At 36.7% G+C, this 24631-nt stretch overlaps 1 protein-coding gene across 3 annotated transcripts in view; it reads left to right on the top strand.

Moving 5' to 3' along the window:
* LOC143038532 (copine-8-like) overlaps positions 1-24631 on the top strand; it is a 177201-nt gene that overhangs the window by 123606 nt on the left and 28964 nt on the right. For all 3 annotated transcript variants that reach the window (XM_076207838.1, XM_076207839.1, XM_076207840.1), the window contains 3 exons: positions 5333-5359; positions 19985-20120; positions 20227-20460. In XM_076207838.1, coding sequence (XP_076063953.1) covers positions 5333-5359; positions 19985-20120; positions 20227-20460 — 397 coding nt within the window. The remainder of the gene's footprint in view (positions 1-5332; positions 5360-19984; positions 20121-20226; positions 20461-24631) is intronic.

The following is a 24631-nucleotide window of genomic DNA, read 5'->3' as shown; positions in this document are numbered from 1 at the left end:
GGCAGTAATCTTTTCCCCCACCATAGGGAATTCCCCCATCACAGAAAAGGAATACTCAGAGAAATGGTACAGGACAGCAACAAGGGGTTGGAGGACAGCATAACGGAGGGACAGTCGTAGTATAAAAGTGTCATCATTTCTCTATGAACAGAGTTTTCCTCTATGGATGATGATGTGATTGCATGAGGTGGAATGGGTGGGTGGATGGGGGGTGAGGTAGTATGTGTGAGCAAAATTTGACGCAGCCCGAAGGGATTTCTCCCCGTCCTCTCATTTTATGCAATGGGGGGACGGAGAGGGGGGGGGGGTCGCCGATTTAATGAAGCGGCCTTGCTGTGGATGTGCTGTGTCTTGCGGCACTGCTTCTGACCCAGGGCAGTGGACAAGGTGCAGGGATATCCCGTCATTCAGGAGGTGCCAAGATAAGAGGGATGGTGTGGAGTGTATTCAGGAATGGAATGGGTGGGAATGATTTTATGCCTTTTTCTTTTTGGCTACCCCCCCTTGTAAGGGGGAAAAAGCCTTGGTATATGTATGTATGTATGTAGTTGTCTTTTTAGTTCTTCTATTTCCTTAGTTAGGGTTTGGTTCCCTTTTTTAAACTCTTCCAATTTGTCAACTCTTTGTTGTATTTTTATGATTTCACCAAACCTACTCTCCCAATGTTCGATCATTTTCTCTAGTTTTTCTTCTAGACATGCTAATCAGGGGAGGTTGGCATCCCCCCCCCCTCATTAAATCCATGGAAACTATTATTTTCACTTTCCATTGTATTATTCTTATCTATATTTCTGATCTTAATGCTTTTGCTGATATTTTCGATTTCCCCGGTGTCATCAGCTGAGTGTTTGTTTACAGATTTCCTGTTGTCGGTGGGAGCCCGTTCGTCTCCCTCCTCATTTCCTTCCATTTCCCTCAGTAATCCCCCCTCTTCTCCCCTTTCATTACCTTTCTACTACACAAGTTTTCCCCTTCCCTGTAAATACAAGAAATACTTCCTTGACATTGAGATCCGTGTAGAATTTTGGATTTTCTTCGGAGCTCCAATCCTCATCGTCCATCCAACAACAGTGTGTATTTACCTAGTATTTTACGGGAAGGGGAGATATGCTTGTGGTGTCCCGTCTTCATATCTCATTTTATCTGAACTATTTTTAATATTATGTATTGTTTTTGCACACACCACTTTCTCATCTAACTTGTTCCAACTGTCTATTACTCTGTGAGGAAAGCTGTTCTTTTTCAGATCTCTTCTATAGCTGTCTTTCTTGATTTTCTTTCCGTGTCCTCTTGTATTTCTATCATCCCATTTTATCAGATTCTCTCTATCAATAATTTCTATGCCTTTCATGATTCTGTAAATAGCTATCAAATCTCCTCTCTCTCTTCTTTGCTCTAGTGTCTGTAGTTCAAGTTTTGCTAGTCTCTCTTCATATGATAGTTTTGAGAGTGTTGGTGCCAATTTTGTAATTGCTCTTTGTATTCTTTCAAGTTTTTTAATACATTTTTTGTACTTGACCACATCGTTGCTGCATATTCCAATCTTGGTCTTATCAGAGTGATTAGAATTTTCTTCACCATTTCTTCATCCAGGTATGTAAATGCCACTTATTGTTCTTATTAAGTTATAAGTTTCTCCAAAAATCTTATTTATATGTTTCTCAGGTGACATATTATTCATAATGACTCCCAGGTCCTTCTCATTTTCTACTTTTTTTATTCCTTCTCCCAATTTATATGATCCTGTTATTCTGTTTTTGCTTTTTCCAAATTCCATTATATTACACTTTTTAGTGTTGAACTCCATCTCCCACTTCCTACTCCATTCCTGTACTTTATTTAGATCACTCTGCAGTGACTCACAATCTTCTTCCATGTTCACTTTTTTTAATAGTTTTGCATCATCTGCAAAGAAGCTCATATGACTTTCAATTCCGTCATCCATATCATTAATGTATATAGCGAACATTATTGGGGCCAGAACTGTTCCTTGTGGAACACTGCTTATTACTTCATCCCATTTTGAGTGTCTCTTATCACTATCATTTTTCTTTCTTGCAAAAAGTCTTCCATCCATTTAAGCAGTTTGCCCTGTATTCCTCCTTCAGTTTCTAATTTCTTAAGCAACTTCTTATGTGGTACTTTGTCAAAAGCTTTTTTTAGGTCTAGAAATGCACAATCAGCCCATCCATCTCTTGTATTATATCTATTAGCCTTGAATAGAAACATATTAAATTGGTGACGCATGATCGTCCTTGTCTGAATCCAAATTGCCTTGGATTTAGCAAAAAAAAATTTTCTAAATATTTTACCCATCTACTTTTGACAATTTTTTCACATATTTTTGCTATTGTACTTGTTAGAGAGCACCTCCTGGATGACGGGTCATCCCTGCACCTTGCCCACCGCCCTGGGTCAGAAGCAGTGTCGCAAGACACAGCACATCCACAGCAAGGCCGCTTCATTTAATCATTTAATCCATTTAATTCATTAAATTTAATCCATTTAATTCATTGAATTTAATCCATTTAGGGATGGAATGGGTGGGAGTGATTTTATGCCTTTCCCTTTTTGGCTACCTCCCTTGAAAGTGGGAAAAAGCCTTGGTATATGTATGTATGTATGTACTTGTTAGAGAGACTGGTCTATAGTTGGTAGGGTCTTCTTTATTTCCCCCTTTATATATGGGTACTATATTTGCTTTTTTCCAATCTTCTGGAACTTTTCCTTCTTTCAAGGAACTTTTATTATGCTATGTATTTTGTCTGCCAGTTCATTCCTGCATTCTTTCAAAATCCAGTTTGCTATTTCATCTGGTCCATGCAATTTTCTAACATCAAGATTACTCAAGTGTTTCAATATTTCATTCTTTGTTACTTCTATTTCTTTCATGGGGGCAGTTTCTCTTTCCATTCGATCTCTTCAGGTTGTATGTTCTCCCTTGTAAACTGATTTAAAATGCTTGTTCATAATTTCCGCCATTTCAATTTTCTCTGTGTATTCAACTCCTCCTTGTCTTAATTTCTCCAAATCTTGTTTGTTTTTCAGTTTGCCGTTTACAAATCTGTAAAATAGTTTTGGTTGATCTTTACATTTTTCTATGACATCTTTTTCATATTTTCTCTTTTCCTCTCTGCACGCTTGTACATATTCATTTCTATAACAAGTATATATTTTCCATTTTTCAGGTCTTTTGTATTTTTCAATTTGGTCCAAGCTTTGTCTCTTTTGTCTTTTAACACACTACAACTTTTGTTGTACCAGCACTTTACATATTCTTTTTCTTGTTTTTGTCTTGGGACATACTTTTCCACTCGTTTTTTATAGATTTTTGTCCAAATATTCCATTTCTCTTCTTTGTATATTCCTTCCCAGTTTTCTTTTTGAAAGAATTCTCTCATTATATCAAAGTTTGTTTTTTCATACATTCTTCCTTTTCTATATTGTTTATTTCTTTTCATGTATTTTTCCTCATTTAGTTCCAGTTCAATCAGTATATGGTCACTTTTAATTATTGGTGTTTTATTTTCAATCTTTTCTACTATTCTAGGTTCAGATGTGATTATTAGGTCTAGTCTCGATGGTTCTTCTTCATTTCTATACCAAGTGTTCTCCTGTATCCACTGTGTCATTGTATGGTCAATAATCATCTCGAGTAGAACATTTCCCCATGAGCCGTCTCCACCCTTTACTGTCATCTCTTCCCAGCAGACTTCTTTGCAATTAAAGTCGCCCATCATAACTATTCTTCCTCCATCTTCCATTATCTTATTTAATGTTATCTTTGTGTCCTCTAACATACTTTTATGTTCACACTCTTCCCACGAGGCTGTTTTTGGAGGCACATAATTTATCACAAACTTTCTGTTCTTATTATCTCTGTCTTCCACTTCTATCATAATCGTCTCTACTCTATTCTTTCCATATGTGACACTCTTCACATTTATATCCTTCTTAGTCAGGAACATAACTCCAACCCCTTGCTTTGTGTCTCTGTTTCTAATCCAATAATTATATGCGGCATGTCCTACACTGTTGGGTGGTAGTGGACCTTTTAATTTCGTTTCTACAATTCCCATTATGTCTGGTTCTTTTTCCTTCAGATAATCATTCAGCTCATTCAATCCTGTAATTAATCCATCTATGTTTGTGTAAGACACTCTTAGTTTTCTGCCACTTCCATTGTATTCTCTGTTTCCCTTTTGTTTTTCTCTAGTATTTCGAATTTCCTTACTTTCATATTCACTACTCTCCAATAGAATTTCTCTTTTTCTGACTCTGTTCTGTTCTCATTTTTTTCCTTAACTTCATGTCTTTTCATTTTTTCCTCTCTTTCCTCTTTATTCATTGCCCTTTTTATCCATACCTTTTTATATTGTTCACTTGCTAGTTTCCCTGTTTTTGATAAGATATTCTCTGCCGTAGTTTGTGAATTGGTCTGGTCTTATCTGTGCTATACCTTTCGAGCCTAAACTTCTCTTCAATTTGTTTCATGATTTCAGGTTCATCTTCCTGAACTAATTCTAGTAATCTGCTAACTTTTTCATTTTCCTCATTGATTCTTGTGGTTCTATCTGGGTTGTGTTTCTCTTCCATTCCTAATATAATTATACATTTCTTTTTATCTGCTAAGTCTCTTACTATATTCTCCTTCTGTCTCATCACTTTAATAACTGAGTCTTCAGTTTGTTCTTTCATTTGCTGTTTAATTATGTCAGTAAATGCAACTTTACTGTTTTCTTGGATTATTTTCCAACCCTGTGCTTCTTTAGCTATGGCCTCTTTGTTTTCTTTATTATTCCTCTTTAATTCTTCATTCTCCTCTTTTACTTCTTTTAACTGTTTTTTTTTTCTTCTATTTCCTTAGTTAAGTTTTTGTTCGCCTTCTCTAGTTTTTCCAATCTTTCAACCCTTTGCGCAATTTCTAACATTCTACCAAACCTACTCTCCCAATGTTCGGTCATTTGTTCAAGTTTTTGTTCTAGTCTTGCCAGTCAGGGGAGGTTGGTATCTGCCCCCCCCCCCTCATAAAATCCATGGAAATTATTATCCTCACCTTCTATTGTGCTGCTCATATCTATGTTTCTAATCTTTAAAAAAAATTTAGACCCTTCATTGTCACTAAATTGATCCGGTCCGCATTTGTTTACATGGCGTCTGCCTGCCTGGACCAAGTCCTCTCCTTCCTCATGTCCTTCCATTTCCCTCAGTAATCCCTCCCCTTCTCCTTTTTCCTCACTTTCCCCCTACACCATGAGCAATCCCCTTCCCTGCTAATACAATAGGTACTTCCTTTGCGTTGAGATCCACGAAAATTTCACTTTTTCTTCAGGGCGTCAATCCTCGCCGTCTGTCCGACGTAAGTATTTACCTAGTTGTATTTTGCGGGAAGGGGAGCTATGCTCGTGTTGTACCGCCATTGTATCTGTCAGTGTCTAGTTTACTTTTAAACTCATGAATGGTTTTTGCGCATACTATTTCATTATCCGGTTTGTTCCAAGTGTCTAAAACTCTATGTGGAAAACTGTTTTTCTTCAGTTCTCTTCTGTAGCTATGTTTTCTTAATTTCCTTCCATGTCCTCTTGTGTTTCTCTTGTCCCAGTTTAGTAATTCTTCTCTATCAAGTATCTCTGTGCCTTTCATGATTCTGTAGATGGTCAGTAGGTCTCCTCTCTTCTTTCCTCCAGTGCGATAGGTTTGCAAGTGCAGGTGCCATTTTTGTAGCTGCTCTTTGGATTCTTTCTATTTTCTTTATGTTCTTTTGTTTATGTTTTGTTTATGTTCTTTTCTTTGTATTTACCTAGTTGTATTTTGCGGGAAGGGGAGCTATGCTCGTGTTGTCCCGCCTTTGTATCTTGCAGTGTCTAGTTTGTTTTTAAACTCATGAATGGTTTTTGCGCATACTATTTCATTGTCCAGTTTGTTCCAAGTGTCCAAAACTCTCTGAGGAAAACTGTTTTTCTTCAGTTCTCTTCTATAGCTATGTTTTTTTATTTTCTTTCCATGTCCTCTTGTGTTTCTTTTGTCCCAGTTAAGTAAGTTCTCACTATCGAGTACCTCTGTGCCTTTCATGATTCTGTAGATGGTCAATAGGTCACCTCTCTCTCTTCTTTGCTCCAGTGTCGGTAACTCCAGTTTAGCCAATCTCTCTTCGTATGATAGGTTTGCAAGTGCAGGTGCCATTTTTGTAGCTGCTCTTTGGATTCTTTCTATTTTCTTTATATTCTTTTTGGTACTGGGGGACCACAATGTCGCTGCATACTCTAATCTAGGCCTTATCAATGTAACCAATATTTTTTTCATCATGTCTTCGTCCAAGTATGTAAACGCCACTTTTATTGATCTTAGCAAGTTGTAAGTCTCCCCGACAATTTTGTTAATCTGTATATCATAGGACAAGTCGTTCGTGATAATTACTCCCAAATCTTTTTCGGATCCTACTTTCTTTACTTCTTTGGTTCCAATTGTATATTTTCCTGATATTCTGTTTTTGCTTTTTCCAAACTCCATTATGCTACACTTCTTAGTATTAAAGTCCACTTCCCATTTCTGACTCCAGTTCCATACCCTATTTAGGTCTTCTTGCAGTGCTTCACAGTCCTCATCAGTTTCTATTTTCCTTAGCAGTTTGGCGTCATCGGCAAAGAAGCTCATGTAGCAGTTCACGTCCTCATCCATGTCATTCATATAGATAGCAAACATTATTGGTGCCAGCACAGATCCTTGCGGTACTCCACTGATCACCTCTTTCCAGTCTGAATATTTTTCTCTGAGCACTACTCTCATCTTTCTACCAGTCAGAAAGTCCTCTATCCATTTTAGTAGGTTTCCCTGTATTCCTCCTATGTGTTCCAGTTTTTTCAGTAGTTTTCTGTGTGGTACTTTGTCAAAGGCTTTTTGCAAGTCTAGGAATGCACAATCAGCCCATCCATTTCTTTCTTGCACTATGTCTATTAGTCTTGAGTAAAAGCATATTAAGTTTGTGGAGCATGATCTTCCTTGTCTGAATCCGAATTGTCTTGGGTTTAATATGTCATTGTCTTCCAGATGTTTTACCCATCTATTCTTGATTATTTTCTCACAAATTTTGGCAATGGTGCTTGTTAGTGATACTGGCCTATAGTTGGTGGGTTCTTCTTTGTTTCCTCCTTTGTGTATTGGTACAATGTTAGCGTTTTTTCCAGTCCTCGGGTATCTTTCCTTCTTTGAGTGAGCTGTTTATTAAGATGTGTATTTTGTCTGTTAGTTCTTCTTTGCACTCCTTTAGAATCCAATTTGCAATACCGTCCGGGCCATGTGATTTTCTGACATCCAGCCTTGATAAATGTTCTGATATTTCCTTTAGTGATGCTGTAAACTCCTTCATGAGGGGAGATTTCTTGTTTTTGTCTATGTCACAATTCGGTATTTTCTCTCTGGTGAAAACAGATTTAAAGTGATTGTTCATGACTTCGGCCATCTCTAAATCTTCTGTGTATTCTATGTTTCCTTGGCATAGTTTCACCAATTCCTGTTTGTTTTTAAGTTTACCATTCACATACCGATAGAATAGTTTGGGTTGCTCTTTGCATTTGTCTATAATATCCTTCTCATGGTTCCTTTTCTCCTCTCTTCTCACATTAACATACTCATTTCTATAGTTAACATAAATTTGCCATTTGCTTTGTTTTTTGTCTTTTCTCCACTTTTTCCAAGCTTTGTCCCTTCTGTCTTTTGCCTCACTGCATCTTTTGTTGAACCAACATTTAATGTACTCTCTCTCTCGCTTTTGTCTTGGTACATGCCTGTTTACCCCTTCATTGTAGTTTTCCATCAATATATTCCATTTCTCTTCCACTGCTGTTTCTTCCCTGTAAAATATTTCCCAGTTTGCATTCCTGAAGAATGTCTTTAGTTTTGTAAAGTCTGTTTTGTTGTACCTCAGTCTTCCTTTCCTATGCTTTTCGTTCCTCTCTATGTCTATTTCTTCCTTTAGTATAGTTTCGATGAGTACATGGTCACTCTTTCCAATTGGTGTCTCATACTGGACTTTATGCACTATTTCAGGCTCTGTTGTAAATATTAGATCTAGTTTCAATGGCTCTTCATTATTTCTGTACCTTGTGTTTTCACGGACCCATTGGGTCATTGTGTACTCCATGGTCATATCTAGCAGTACATTGCCCCACGAGTCATCTCCTCCTTGCACTGTCATGCTGTCCCAACAAATTTCTTTGCAATTGAAGTCCCCCATAACTACCAGATTACCCTTACCCATTAGTATCTCATTGAGTGATTTTCTTGTGTCATCTAGCATTTTTGTATGTTCAATTTCTTTCCAAGCGCTTGTTTTTGGAGGCACATAAGTCACCACAAACTTTCTACTTTTCATATTCTTGCCTTCGACTTTTATCATGATCAATTCAGCATTACCTTTGCCCTCTGCAATTTTTGTCACCTTTAGGTCTTTCTTGGCCAAGAACATGATTCCCCCTCCCTGTTTCTTGTCCCTGTTTTTTATCCAGTAGTTGTATAAACCTTGTCCGATAACAGTGGATGGTATTTCACCTCTTAGTTTAGTCTCTACAATTCCCATTATGTCTGGTTTTGCTTCTAACAGATAATCATTGAGTTCGTTCAGTCCCGAAATTAGTCCGTCAATGTTGGTATAGGCCACTTTTAATTTTCTTCCTTCTCCCTGGTTTCTTCTTCCCTTGTTTTGTTCGTTTTGAAGCGCCATTGTCTTAATCTCAAGTCTATTACTCTCCACTGGAATTCTTTGCATTCTGTCTCCGATCTTTTCAAGTTTTTTTCCTTTGCTTCTTCTCTTAGCGCCCTTTCTTTTTCTAATTCCTCAGTACTCATTTCTCTTTTTATCCATATCTTATTGTATTTTTCACTCTTTGCCAAGTTACCTACTTTTTCAAATATGTCTTCTACTACCACTTGTGACCTTAGTTTTATCTTTAGAGGTCGATTCCTATCCTTAGTATAGCGACCAATTCTGTAAGTCTCTTCTAAGTCTGTGCCTGAATCACTATCTCCCCCCTGAATTTCATTAAGGATTTCTACTGCTGTCTCTTTTTCTTCTTTTTCTCTCATGTACCTCGCCAATCCTTGTTTTTCTTTAAGCCCATAAACCACAATACATTTCTTCCTATCTACTGTGTCCCTGACCCAATTTGCTTTTTCGTTAATCACTTGAATGATTGTGTCTTTTGCATTATCTTGCATTTGCTGCTTGACTATTTCTTTGAAAGCAATTTCTTTATTTTCAATATTTTCTTTCCACTTCTTAATTTCCTGGATACTGTCCCCACCTAAGTTTTCTTCGATCTTTTGTGTCAATTCTTGGAATTTGTTGTTCACTTCCTGCTTTAGATTTTCGCTATTATTATCATTAGTTTTCTTCTTTTCATTATCATTCTTCAGTTCATTTATGTCTCTTTTCATTTCTTTAATTTCGTTTGTAAGATCCAAGTTAGCTTTTTTCAGGTCAGAAATTTCATGGTTAGTCTTAGATAAACAATCAATTAAACCAATGACCTCTTTTCTTAAGTCCATGATTTCGTTTTCCCACCGAGTCCTATTTTTGCTCATCTCTCTCTCTATCTCTAATAATCTACTTAAGTTCTTTCTTTCGTACTTACCAAACCCTAAGAAATCATTGTCATAACACGTGTTTTGTTTATTGTTTACATCGTGGTTCAGTGGATTGCCGCCAGATGGCTCTGATTCGCAACTGGCTTTCGAGTCGTTTTCATTCATTTTTGCTAATTTCGAGTTAACACAATTAACTAGCACTGCATAGATACCATTTCGGGCACTCACGTTCACTCCCCACCCCTACAGTACAAACCAGGTTTTCCTTTTTCGTCGTAAATCCTCTTCTTCTTGGTCGCGCGACGACAGCGACGACCAAGTGTGTGTGTGTGTGTATTTACCTAGTTGTATTTACCTATTATTTTACGTGAAGGGGAGCTATGCTCGTGGTGTCCCGTCTTTGTATTTCATTTTATCTAAACTATTTTTGAATTCATGTATTGTTTTTGCACACACTACTTTCTCATCTAACTTGTTCCAACTGTCTATTACTGTGAGGAAAGCTGTTCTTTTTCAGATCTCTTCTATAGCTGTCTTTTTTTATTTTCTTTCCATGTCCTCTTGTATATCTATCATCCCATTTTATTAGATCTTCTCTATCAGTAATTTCTATGCCTTTCATGATTCTGTAAATAGCTATCAAATCTCTCTTTGCTCTAGTGTCTGTAGCTCAAGTTTTGCTAGTCTCTCTTCATATGATAGTTTTGAGAGTGTAGGTGCCAATTTTGTAATTGCTCTTTGTATTCTTTCAAGTTTTTTTTTGTACATTTTTTTGTACTTGGTGACCACATCATTGCAGCATATTCCAATCTTGGTTTTATCAGAGTGATTAGAATTTTCTTCACCATTTCTTCATCCAGGTATGTAAATGCCACTCTAATTGTTCTTATTAAATTATAAGTTTTTCCAAAAATCTTATATATTTCTCAGGTGACATATTATTCATAACAATGACTCCCAGGTCCTTCTCATTTTCTACTTTTTTTATTCCTTCTCCCAATTTATATGATCTTGTTATTCTGTTTTTGCTTTTTCCAAATTCCATTATACTACACTTTTTAGTGTTGAATTCCATCTCCAACTTCCTACTCCATTCCCATACTTTATTTAAATCACTCTGTAGTGACTCACAATCTTCTTCCATGTTCACTTTTTTTAATAGTTTTGCATCATCTGCAAAGAAGCTCATATAACTTTCAATTCCGTCATCCATATCATTAATATATATAGCAAACATTATTGGGGCCAGAACTGTTCCTTGTGGAACACCGCTTATTACTTCATCCCATTTTGAGTGTTGGTCTCTTATCACTACTCTCATTTTTCTTTCTTGCAAATAGTCTTCCATCCAATTTAGCAGTTTGCCCTGTATTCCTCCAGTTTCTAATTTCTTAAGCAACTTCTTATGTGGTACTTTGTCAAAAGCTTTTTTTAGGTCTAGAAATGCACAATCAGCCCATCCATCTCTTTCTTGTATTATATCTATTAGCCTTGAATAGAAACATATTAAATTGGTGACGCATGATCGTCCTTGTCTGAATCCAAATTACTTTGGATTTAGAATGCTGTTTTTTCTAAATATTTTACCCATTTACTTTTGATAATTCTTTCACAAATTTTTGCCATTGTACTTGTTAGAGAAACTGGTCTATAGTTGGTAGGGTCTTCTTTATTACTTCCTTTATATATAGGTATTTGCTTTTTTCCAATCTTCTGGAACTTTTCCTTCTTTCTAGGAACTATCTATTATGCTATGTATTTTGTCTGCCAGTTCATTTCTGCATTCTTTCAAAATCCAGTTTGCTATTTCATCTGGTCCATGCGATTTTCTAACATCAAGATTACTCAAGTGTTTCATTATTTCATTCTTTGTTACTTCTATTTCTTTCATGGGGGGACTTTCTGTTTCCATTCGATCTCTTCCGGTTGTATATTCTCCCTTGTGAACACTTGATTTAAAATGCTTGTTCATAATTTCCGCCATTTCTATTTCCTCTGTGTATTCAACTCCTTGTCTTTATTTCTCCAAGTCTTGTTTGTTTTTCATCTAACTTGTTCCAACTATCTATTACTCTGTGAGGAAACCTGTTCTTTTTCAGGTCTCTTCTATAGCTGTCTTTTTTTATTTTCTTTCCATGTCCTCTTGTATTTGTCATCCCATTTTATCAGATTCTCTCTATCAGTAATTTCTATGCCTTTCATGATTCTGTAAATAGCTATCAAGTCTCCTCTCTCTCTGCTCTAGTGTCTGTAGTTCGTTTTGCTAGTCTCTCTTCATATGATAATTTTGAGAGTGTTGGTGCCAATTTTGTAAATGCTCTTTGTATTCTTTCAAGTTTTTTTTATACATTTTTTTGTACTTGGTGACCATATCGTTGCTGCATATTCCAATCTTAGTCTTATCAGAGTGATTAGAATTTTCTTCACCATTTCTTCATCCAGGTATGTAAATGCTACTTTGATTGTTCTTATTGAATTATAGGTTTCTCCAAAAATCTTATTTATATGTTTGTCAGGTGACATATTATTCATAACAATGACTCCCAGGTCTTTTTCATTTTCTACTTTTTTTATTCCTTCTCCCAATTTATATGATCTTGTTATTCTGTTTCTACTTTTTCCAAATTCCATTATACAGTACTATACTTCTTTGTATTGAACTCCATCTCCCACTTCCTACTTCATTCCTGTACTTTATTTAGATCTCTCTGTAGTGATTCGCAATCTTCTTCCGTGTTCACTTTTTTCAATAGTTTTGCATCATCTGCAAAGAAGCTCGTATAGCTTTCAATTCCTTCATCCATATCATTAATATATATAGCAAACATTATTGGGGCCAGAACTGTTCCTTGTGGAACACCGCTTATTACTTCATCCCATTTTGAGTGTTGGTCTCTTATCACTACTCTCATTTTTCTTTCTTGCAAAAAGTCTTCCATCCAATTTAGCAGTTTGCCCTGTATTCCTCCTTCAGTTTCTAATTTCTTAAGCAACTTCTTATGTGGTACTTTGTCAAAAGCTTTTTTTAGGTCTAGAAATGCACAATCAGCCCATCCATCTCTTTCTTGTATTATATCTATTAGCCTTGAATAGAAACATATTAGATTGGTGACACATGATCGTCCTTGTCTGAATCCAAATTGTCTTGGATTTAGCACGCTGTTTTTTTCTAAATATTTTACCCATCTATTTTTGACAATTCTTTCACAAATTTTTGCTATTGTACTTGTTAGAGAGACTGGCCTATAGTTGTTAGGGTCTTCTTTATTTCCCCCTTTATATATAGGTACTATATTTGCTTTTTTCTAATCTTCTGGAACTTTACCTTCTTTCAAGGAACTGTTTATTATGCTATGTATTATGTCTGCCAGTTCATTCCTGCATTCTTTCAAAATCCAGTTTGCTATTTCATCTGGTCCATGCGATTTTCTAACATCAAGATTACTCAAGTGTGTTAATATTTCATTCTTTGTTACTTCTATTTCTTTCATGGGGGGACTTTCTCTTTCCATTCAATCTCTCCAGGTTGTATGTTCTCCCTTGTAAACACAGATTTAAAATATTTGTTCATAATTTCCGCCATTTCAATTTCCTCTGTGTATTCAACTCCTTGTCTTAATTTCTCCAAGTCTTGTTTGTTTTTCAGTTTATTGTTTACAAATCTGTAGAATAGTTTTGGTTGATCTTTACATTTTTCTATGACATCTTTTTCATATTTTCTCTTTTCCTCTCTGCACGCTTGTACATATTCATTTCTATAACAAGTATATATTTTCTATTTTTCTGGTCTTTTGTTTTTCTTCCATTTGGCCCAGGCTTTGTCTCTTTTGTCTTTTATCTCCCTACAACTTTTATTGTACCAGCACTTTACATATTCTTTTTCTTGTTTTTGTCTTGGGACATACTTTTCTACTCCTTTTTTATAGATTTTTGTCAAAATATTCCATTTCTCTTCTGTTGTATCTTCTTCGTGTATTCTTTCCCAGTTTTCATTTTGGAAGAATTCTCTTATTTTATCAAAATTTGCTTTTTCATACATCAATCTTCCTTTTCTATATTGTTCATTTCTTTTCATGTATTTTTTCTCATTTAGTTCTAGTTCTATCAATATGTGGTCACTTTTGCTTATTGGTGCCTGGTATTCTATCTTTTCCACTATTTCAGGTTCTGATGTGATTATTAGGTCTAGTCTCGATGGTTCTTCATTTCTATACCTAGTGTTCTCTTCAATCCATTGTGTCATTGTGTGGTCAGTAATCATCTCAAGTAGAACACTTCCCCATGAGTCTTCTCCACCCTTTACGGTCATCTCTTTCCAGCATATTTCTTTGCAATTATAGTCGCTCATCATAACTATTCTTCCTCCATCTTCCATTATCTTGTTTAGTGTTATTCTTGTGTCTTCTAACATGCTTTTATGTTCATTCTCTTCCCACGAGGCTGTTTTTGGGGGCACGTAGTTTATTACAAACTTTCTGCTCTTCTTATCTCTGTCTTTTACTTCTATCATGATCTCTATTGTTCCCATATGTGACACTCTTCACGCTTATATCCTTCTTAGTCAGGAACATAACTCCACCCCCTTGTTTTTTCTCTGTTTCTAATCCAATAATTATATGCATTGTGTCCTATGCTGTTGGGTGGTAGTGGACCTTTTAATTTTGTCTCAACAATTCCCATTATGTCCGTATCTTTTTCTTTCAGATATTTGTTCAGTTCATCCAGTCCTGTTATAAATCCATCTATATTTGTGTAGGATACTTTTAACTTTGTTATTTCCATTGTATTCTCTGTTTCTTTTTTGTTTCTCTCTGTTATGGTCCATTTCTTCAATTTCATATTCACTATCCAGTAGAATTCTTGTTTTTCTGTCTCCGTTCTGGTCTCGTTTTTTTTTTCTTAGCTTCATGTCTTTTCTTTATTTCCTCCTCTCTTTCCTCTGTATTCATTTCCCTTTTTATCCATACCTTTTTATATTGTTCACTTGTTAGTTTCCCTGTTTTGGACAAGATATTCTCTGCCGTCGTGAATTTAATCTTAATTGGTCTGGTCTTGTCTGTACTATATTTCCCGAGTCTGAATTTCTCTTCGATTTGTTTCATTATTTCTGGCTCATCTTCCTGAACTAATTCTAGTAAGTTTCTTACTTTTTCATTTTCCTCTTTGATTCTTGTGGTTCTATCTGGGTTATGTTTCTCTTCCATTCCTAATATAATTATACATTTCTTTTTGTCTGCTAAGTCTCTTACAATATTCTCCTTCTGTCTCATCACTTTAATAACCGAGTCTTCAGTTTGTTCTTTCATTTGCTGTTTAATTATATCAGAAAATGCCACTTTACTATTTTCTTGTATCTTCCTCCACCCCTCTGCCTCTTTTGCTATTGTTTCTTTATTGTTTCTATTGTTCTTTTTTAATTCTTCATTCTCCACTTTTACTTCTCTAAACTGTCTTTTTAGGTCTTCTATTTCATCAGTTAAGTTTTTGTTCGCCTTCTCTAGTTGTTCCAATTTTTCAAACCTCTCGGCAATTTTTGACATCTTGCCAAACCTAATCTCCCAATGCTCAGTCATTTGTTCAAGTTTTTCCTCCAGTTTTGCCAGTCGGGGGAGGTTGGTATCCGCCGCCCCCTCATTAAATCCTTGAAAATTATTATCCTCACCTTCCATTGAACTGCTCTTATCTATGTTTCTGATCTTTACAATTTTGTTAGTCCCATCATCGAGATCCAAGTCATCCGTTCGGCGTTTGTTCACAAGCCGTCAGGACTCTTGGACCAAGTCCTCCCCTTCCTCATTTCCTTCCATTTCCCACAATATCCCTTCCCTTCTCCTTCCCTATCACTTCCCCACTATTCCACAAGCACTCCCCTTCCCTATAAATACAAAAGGCACTTCTCTGGATGTTCTCGCCGTCCATTCGGTGAAAGGGTGTGTGTGTGTGTATTTACCTAGTTGCAATATACGGGAGGGGAGCTATGCTCGTGGTGACCCGTCTTTGTATCTCTCCGCATCAAGTTTTATCTTAAAATCTTGTATAGTGTTAGCACATACTGTTTTGTTGTCTAATTTGTTCCATATATTTATCGCTCTGTGTGGGAAACTGTTCCTTTTCAAGTTTTTTCTATAACTATCCTTTTTCAATTTTTTTCTGTGTCCTCTTGTTTTACCGTGTGTGTGTGTGTGTGTGTGTGCAGAAATTTGCTTGTGTGCAAACTTTGGCTTCTTTGAAAAGTATGTGTGCACCCATGGTGCCAAAGTCATTTCATTTACAATGGAAGTGCTAAAGTTAGGAGAGAAAAAAATAAAGCAATTATTGGTTTGACAGTTGGCAAGTTACCATATTTTTAGAGAATTTATAAGTTGATGTTTGGATGGAACTTCTGTATTGAATGGATTTTAATAACATTTGAAAACCTTGTGTGCACACATTTTTTCTTTATGTTCTAGTTGTAAAATGTGCACGCGCACACACGAAAAAATTGGAAAGCATAGGAGGGATACAAGGAACTAAACTGGATGGAGGACTTCCTGAATGGCAGAAAGATGAGAGTAGTACTCAGAGAAAAATATTCAGGTTGGAAGGAGCTGATTAGTGGAGTTCCAATAATGTTCGCTATTTATGTGAATGACATGGTTGATGATGTGGAATGTTACATGAGCTTCTTTGTGGACGATGCAAAATTGTTGAGGAAAGTAAAAACCGAAACGGATTGTGAATCCCTACAGGGACACCTGAACAAGGTTTGGAAATGGAGTCGGAAGTGGGAAGTGGCTTTCAACATTAAGAAGTGTAGCATAATGGAGTTCGGAAAAAGTAAACTAGAATATCAGAACAATATCAAATTGGAACTAAGGAGGTAAAAAAAAGTGGGATCTGAAAAAGATCTGGGAGTAATTATCTCAAAACAACTTGTCCTCTGATAAATAAAATTGTTGGAGAATCCTATAACTTGCTAAGATCAATAAAATTAACATTTACCTATTTGGACAAAGAAATTATTAAAAAAATATTAGTTACACTAATAAAGCCTAGACTGGAATATGTGGTGACATTATGGGCACCCAAGTACCAAAAAGAATATAAAGAAAATTGAAAGAATCCAGAGAGCAACCACAAAAATGGCTCCAGCACTTTTAAACTTGTAATATGAAGAGAGGCTGGCTAAACTGGAGTTACCGACTTTGGAACAAAGAAGAGAGAGAGGCAACCTACTGACCATCTATACTGTATAATCATGAAGGGGACAGAAATACTTGATAAAGAAGACTTGTTAAATTGGGACAAGAGAAACACAATAGGACATGGAAAGTAACTCGAAAAAGATAGTTATAGAAGAGATCTGAAGAACAGTTGTCCACACATAGTGGTGGACACTTGGAACAAACTGGACGAAACAATAATGTGTGCAAAAACCATACACAAATTTAAGGGCAAACTAGACACTGCGAGATACAAAGGCAGGACACCATGAGTGTGGCACACCTTCCCGTAATATACAACTAGGTAAATACATGTGCACAGCTTAGAGGGCATGTTGCATGGAACTGCGTAGTATAGGTATTATGGTCTCTTGCAGTCTCCTTCATTGTTATGTTCTTATGTACCCAAGCAGGAGAATCTTGGGCAAGGATACCACTTCATAACCTTGCCCTTTCTGTCCCAAAATGCCTGCAGCAGGTTATCAAGAGAAAAGGGTGTCCCATTAGATATTAATGGCAAGTGAAGTAACCAAAGTTATTATATTTTCTATTTTTTATTTATGTTTAGTTGACAATATTAATGCATTTTCTGTGTTTTTCAACTGGACAGATCAATCCTATGTCGAGCACTGTATACTTTGACTGTCTGTGAAGGGTGTGTAGTCTGAGCCTGTGGGGAAGTTTCTTTCGTCTGATTATGCATTGGTTGTCAGGATGAGCAATGAGATGGCTTGTCTGTGCAAAGAATCATAGTGGAGAGTTGATGGTGGAAATGTGTCTAGAAAGAGAGTTAATGATAGCAAATAGTGTTTCGGAAGAAAGTCAAGCATAAGTACACATGGGAGAGGGTGGTGGAGGGAAGGGTGGTAGATAGAGCGTTGATGGACTATGTAGTGGTAAATAGGATTATGATAGGAAGAGTTAAGGATGTACATGTGCTAAGGGGAGAGGGTGGGGGAATATCAGATAATTTTTTGGTGGAAGGTGAGTTGAGAGTGGAGGATAGATGGAGAAAGAGGAAAGGGACAAAAGGTAGGGAGGTGCTTAGAGTGAACTCTTTAAAGGAAAAGGAAAAGGAGAAGGAGTACAAGAAGAAGCTGAAGGAGGAGTGGGAGGGAGTGAAGGATAGAGTGGAGCTAGGTGTGGAGGAGGAATGGGGATGGTTCAAGGAGGGAGTCACAAAGTGTGCAAAGATGGTGTGTGGAACAAGAAGGACAGGAGGAAATAGAAGGAAGGGTAGTGAATGGTGGGATGAGGAAACAAAGAAGGTTGTAGAAGAGAAGAAGCGAGCTTTCACAGATTGGTTACAAAATAGGACGAGGGAATCATATGAGAGGCACAAATAAAAGAAAAGAGAAGTAAAGCAAAAGGTAAAGGAGGCAAAGAGGAGAGCAGATGTGGTAAATGCAAGGGTAGTGGGTCAGGGATTGGAGATGGTTAAAGAAAATGGAGAAAAGTGGGAGGTGAGCCAGCTGTTGTTTGCGGACGACACTGCGCTTGTAGCAGGATCGGAGGAGGGATTGAGGAAGTTGGTGACAGAGTTTGGGAGAGTGTGTGATAGAAGAAAGCTGAAGATAAATGTGGGTAAAAGTAAGGTGATGAGATGTACAAGGGGTGAAAGTGGCAGTAGTCTGGAAGTGAGCATTAAGGGAAAGCGACTGGAGGAAGTGGATAGTTTTAGATACTTGGTTGCAAATGTGGTAGGAAAAGGTGGAGTGCAGGTGGAGGTAGAATGTAGATTGAGAGAAGCGAGTAAATGCCTTGGTGGATTAAAAAGTGTAATGAGGAATAGACATTTGGGAATGGATGCTAAGAGGAGACTATGAAGGAGTGATTGTGCCAACAGCACTGTATGGAGCAGAAACATGGAACATAAGAGAGGAAGAGAGGAGGAGTTTGAATGTGTTTGAGATGAGGTGTCTGAGAAGTATGATGGGGGTTACTAGGCTTGATAGAGTGAGAAATGAGGAGGTGAGGAGGAGAACAGGGGTGGAAAGGGGGTTGGGAGATAGGGTTGATGAATGAGTATTAGGATGGTTTGGTAACATGGAAAGAATGAGTGAAGAAAGACTAGTGAAAGAGGTATGGAAGGCAGATGTGGAGGGAGTGAACATGAGGGGACGTCCTAGGATGAGGTGGATGGATGGGGTGAAGGGGGCTTTGGGGAAGTGGGGAATGTCTGTTGAGGAAGGACGGGAGAGGACAGAAGATAGGGGTGAATGGAAAATGGTTGTATATAGATGATGTGATGCATGAGGTGGAATGGGCGGGTGGATGGGTGGTGAGGTAGTATGTGTGAGCAAATTTTGATGCAGCCTGAAGGGATTTCTCCCCGTCTTCTCCTTTTATGCATGGGGGGATGGAGAGGGGGGGTCGCCGATTTAATGAAGTGGCCTTGCTGTGGATGTGCTGTGTCTTGCGACACTGCTTCTGACCCAGGGCAGTGGACAAGGTGCAGGGATGACCCATCATCCGGGAGGTGCTAAGATAAGAGGGAGGGTGGTGGGGTGTGGAGTGTATTCAGGGATGGAATGGGTGGGAATGATTTTATGCCTTTTCCTTTTTGGCTACCTCCCTTGTAAGGGGGAAAAAGCCTTGGTATATGTATGTATGTATGTGTTTGCTTGTCTGCTTGAGGGTAGGGTGACTGTTGTGGTGATTACTGTGTGAGAGTGTGTTTTGTTACACTTGGATTGTGTAATGGTGTCGAGTGTCTTGTATAATTTTTTGGTGTCCGTTTTGTGTTTGACCTCTATAATACGAGTCAAATACTTGTGCACACAATATGTTGCCTGATGTATGATGATACATCACATTATGCACATTATAAGATAAAGAAAGCTGACAACTGGCAGCTAATCCCCTTGTGCTTGCTGATGACATAGAATCAAACCTTAACTTACACATTATGGACAGAAGTTCAAAGGTTCTTCCTTGAGGTTCTCTGTGGGAAGCACAAGGATTTGTAAGGCTGGGTTTCCAATCAGAGAAACTTGAGACAACAGTGTCTCACAGCCAGTGAGTAATTGAATAGCAAATCTTGTGATGTGTCAGGAAGCAGTTTCACACATTAAAGTTTTCGTATGACCCCAGACTCATAGTGAATTAGGGTACTTTTTTTTTATAATTATTGCATAGTAGGATGCTCTCGTTTATAAATGAATAGAATGAAGTAACTGTTATTTTCTTTTTTTTTATAGAGAAGAAAGGGAGCAAGTTACAAAGGCTCAGGGGAAATCATCTTGAATAAAATACAAACAAGACAAGTGTACTCCTTCCTAGATTACATCAAGGGTGGAACAGAAATGAATGCATTTATTGGAATAGATTTCACAGGTAAGGTTCTATTGTCATAACTATTTTAGGCACTATATTCAAAGTACTGGTGTAGTGATTGTATAGTTTATTGTATTTATGCATTCAACATAGTTTTTACTTTCAGCATCAAATGGGAATCCACAGAGTCCACAGTCACTTCACTACTTTCATCCTGATATGCCAAATCAATATGTGCGTGCCATCCAGTCAGTTGGAGAAATAATTGAAGATTATGATGATGATAAATTCTTCCCAGTACTTGGTTTTGGGGCTCGAATGCCACCAGATTTTACCCAGGTTTCCCATGAGTTCTTTGTCAATGGACATCCCAACAATCCATTCTGTGAGAGAGTTCAAGGTACAGTTGAAGATGGAATATTTTATTAATTTTAGTTATATCTTTTGATCTAAGAGGTTCTTTCACAATCTTTTATCAACTAGTTTGTCCTAATGCCAAAGAAAAAAAGAAAAGAGCTATCTGTGATGCTTGAGTGCTGAGGCTACAGTAGCATGCATGTACAGTTAAGGATGTCAGTTCACTTGACACTTTTTTTTTCCCTAATTGAGATAGAAAGCTGATTTCTTTCTGAAAGTTACGCTCATCATTAGAATCATTCTGACCAAGTTCCATTGAAGTTTGTCAATAGTCAATAGACACTGTACCAACACAATAAAAACCTTATTGTGTAAAATAATCAATATTCATATCGCTATTAGTCCCCAACTAGTTGGGCTTGTGTTTTGGCATTTTTTTAAAGAAAGTATTAAGCATAGTTTTAATTATCTACATACTAAACATGTGTAGGTTCAGTGTTTTTTTGCTCCACTGATGTATTTATCCCACAGAATTTTTTAACTGGTTATAACAATTCTAGACATTCCAAAATTTTACAGTACACATCATAATAAACTACATTCCAAATGTAGAAGAAAGTGTCAGCTTTCAAATAAAAAAGAATCACATAAATAGACCAAAAATTGTCAAAGGTAGTAATATTTTGAATGACATTTTAGAAGAAAAAAAAAGGTAAAATGGGGTTCAAAGTTTACCTTGAGGTTTTTACACTGCAGACATCAATTTAATGGCCATGATTGGTGAAATATGCAAATAAATTATTTGATAATTTATTATTCAAGTAAATCAAGGTATTCAAAGTATTTCTAAAGGCAGAGATTGGTAGCCCTTTATCGGTAAAGGGCTACCAATCTCTCTCTCCTCTTCACGCTTCCTCTCTTACTTATGCCTGATTTTCTCCTGTTCTTTGCTGCATCCCTCTTCTTTTTCAATGGTTTAGGCCAGAGGTGGGGAACCTGCGGCCTTTGATATACAGGTACTCCTCGTTTAAAGACCTACTTGGTTAACGACAACTCGGAGTAACGACGGGCTTTATGACGTCGTTTAACGTAAATCTCCTGAAGTTACGACGTCGTGTACGATAATTAAGTTGGCTGAGACAAATTTGTATGATGTTATAAATGAACTTGTACGGTGGATATTAGCTGTGAGGTAAAGTGTTCTGAAGCTTAGGCCTACATTACCATCCTGCAAGCTGCAAAAACTACCTGGGGCACAGTGTATACCGGTAGTGGTAAATTTTTAGTTTCAACCATGGGTGCAATATAACAATAGAAAATTAATTATTAATTTTGTAAATTATAATGTATCAACGTAATATGCAATTTTGTGAGCGGAAAAAAAAAATGCTAAAACAGATTTTGTAAGTAACGAAGTCATGTCAGACGAATGGTACACCATGTTTGTTATGATAGATGCCGATGTCGAAGAAATGAAAGGATGATCAATTAATTAGTCTAACCTAAACTAAACTAACCTAACCTGTGTTTAATAAATAATTACCTGCAAATTAAATGTCATCCGGCTCATCCTCGTTGTCGTCGTCGTGAGAGACGTTGGCAGACGAAGATGGCGTCCCGAGCCTATGCTACCGACTTCGTTCATTAGCATATTTTCTTGTAGCAAGGTAATTTTTACTTTCATTTCCGCCCACAAAATTGCATATTACGTTGATACATTTTAATTTACGAAATTAATAATTAATTTTCTATTGCTATTTTGCGCCCATGGTCGAAACTAAAAAAATACCCTGGTATTCAATATGGAATGTCAGCATACGCGGATTTGGTCATATACGGTAATTTCAGGAACCTAACCACCATAAATAGACGGTAAATAAAGCTTTAATGTACTGTATAAAAGAGGGAAAATACACGAAAATAAAGATACATGTATTGCTGGACATTATACATACAGTACATGTACGTATATGTATACACTTTCGCTTAACGACCAATTCGGTTAACGATGGCGCGCTGGTCCCAATTGTCGTCGTTAAACGAGGAGTACCTGTACATATTTTTTTTTTTTTTTAAAAGACCTTGAATATTTTTTAAGTCTGAAATCATACACCTGAAACTTATAATATACACCACAGACATAGACGAAAGCAAAGTTAACCGTGTTCAGTGATTTCACTCCCAGAAATTGGAACGATTTTTCTCTGAACCCAATGAATTTTAACTTAAAGCATGCAACATGTAAAGGCAATATTTCCTTGTCAGCTACGCCAACATAGTGGGAGTGAGTGACTTCACTTAAAATTCACGAAGAGTTCCTGTCTCGTCCACCTCACTGTGAAGTGATTGTTGCCGTTTTCACATATTTTTGGACCAAGTAGTGTAGATATTAGACGTTTTTAAGTAATTTATCGACAATCATGGTTTTGATGATTATTATATGGGAATAACATTATACTGCATTTTAAAATCTAATAAAACCAATAAAAACCTAGGAAATTTACACTAATAAGAACAAAAATATTTGTAAATGACTAAATGGCAACTATGGTGGTGTGTGCCACTCTCAGTAACTGCATGGTCATGACAAACTGCACACTGACAGTGACTTGTCTTGTGAGACTGTAAGTCTGAGTTAGATATAGCCTCATTTGAAAACGTACAGTTACACATCAGTGCCTGCGTTAATTTTGCAGATTTGCTTTTTATCATTGAGATTTAATAAGTGACACAGTGATCGTATTTATTGCTACTCTGTAGGCCCGCTGCACACTGCCCAGACAAAACGGTCTTAGACAAGAAAAGATAAATCGGCATCCGAAACCATGTTCTTGGAATCTTTGTCATGACTTCAGCAATCATCATTGTTTTGCGAAGGTGAAAACTGTCGATATTTGACTATTTCTGCACTAATTTGGATTATTAGGTAATGATAAATAATAGTACTAATTACAGAAAAAAATTATAACTAATCTAGATGTTATTGTTATTCAGTCTCAGATCGGAGTGACAATTGCCGAAGTCAAAACCAAGAACATGGTTTTGGTTGCAGTTTTATTGTGTCTTGTCTAAGAACGTTTTGTCTGGGTCAGTGTGCGGCCGGCCTTTATTATCCTTTTATTTCTTATCGGTATTTCAGAATAAATACAATTCTATTTTAACCCAGAATTATGTCAAAAACGTTGAAACAAACTTTGAAAAAAGAAATTAGGATCTTTAATGAAGAATGGGAACTGCAATATTTTTTAGTGAATTGTGGTGGCAAAATGTCTTGCTTGCTGTGTGATACCACAATTGTAACGGTTAAGAAATTCAATGCACAGCAACACTATGCTCTTCATAAAGCCAATAAATATGCCATATTAGAGGGTGAGTCTCGAAAGATAGCACTGCAGAAACTGAAAGATGGAAAGGAAAAGCAAAGACAATTGTTCCATTCTGTTTTACATCAAGGGAATGCTACGACAGAAGCCAGCTATAAAGTTGCATATATGCTTGAAAAAAAAGGTAAACCATTTACCGATGCAGAACTCGTAAAGTAATGTATTTTAGAAGTAGTAAGATGTATAGATCCAGATAAAGTTAACAAATATAAAGAGGTGCCTCTTTCAAGAAGGACTAATACAGATCGACAGCATGAATTGGCCTGTAATGTAACAGAGCAACTCAAAAATGTAAAAAAAAAAAAAAAAAAAAATTATATTACTCAGTAGCTTTAGATGAATCGACAGATTCCACAGATTCAGCACAAGTATTGTATTCGTGTTATTACTGATAATTTTCAAATATTTGAAGAATTACTTGCTTTAGGCACCCTTAAAGGAAGGATGCGTGTCATAGATATTTTTAACAACTTCAAAGAGCAATGTCATAAAGTAGGACTAAATTTTACTAATTTGGTAAGTGTATGCACGGATGGTGCTCCAGCTATGTTGGCTAAGAATGAAGGATTTATTGCGCATCTTAAAAGAGAAACCAAAGATTTGAATGTGCTGATTTCTTTTCATTGTATTTTACATCAACAAAATCTCTGTGCAAAATCTGTCATTTTAAATGACACTTTGCAAAAAGTCATAAGTATTGTAAACTATATTCGAGCAAATGCCACGAAGCATCGTCAATTTCGAAACATGCTAATGATGGATGACGAAGTAATTAGTGTAGATTTGCCTTATCACTCAAAAGTACGCTGGTTGTCACAAGGGAAAGTATTG

The sequence above is a fragment of the Oratosquilla oratoria genome, chromosome 24, assembly GCF_046742065.1.
Source record: "Oratosquilla oratoria isolate Oo_2021 chromosome 24, ASM4674206v1, whole genome shotgun sequence".
In the NCBI taxonomy this organism is placed as follows: domain Eukaryota; kingdom Metazoa; phylum Arthropoda; class Malacostraca; order Stomatopoda; family Squillidae; genus Oratosquilla; species Oratosquilla oratoria.
This window is presented reverse-complemented; position numbering and strand designations above follow the sequence as displayed.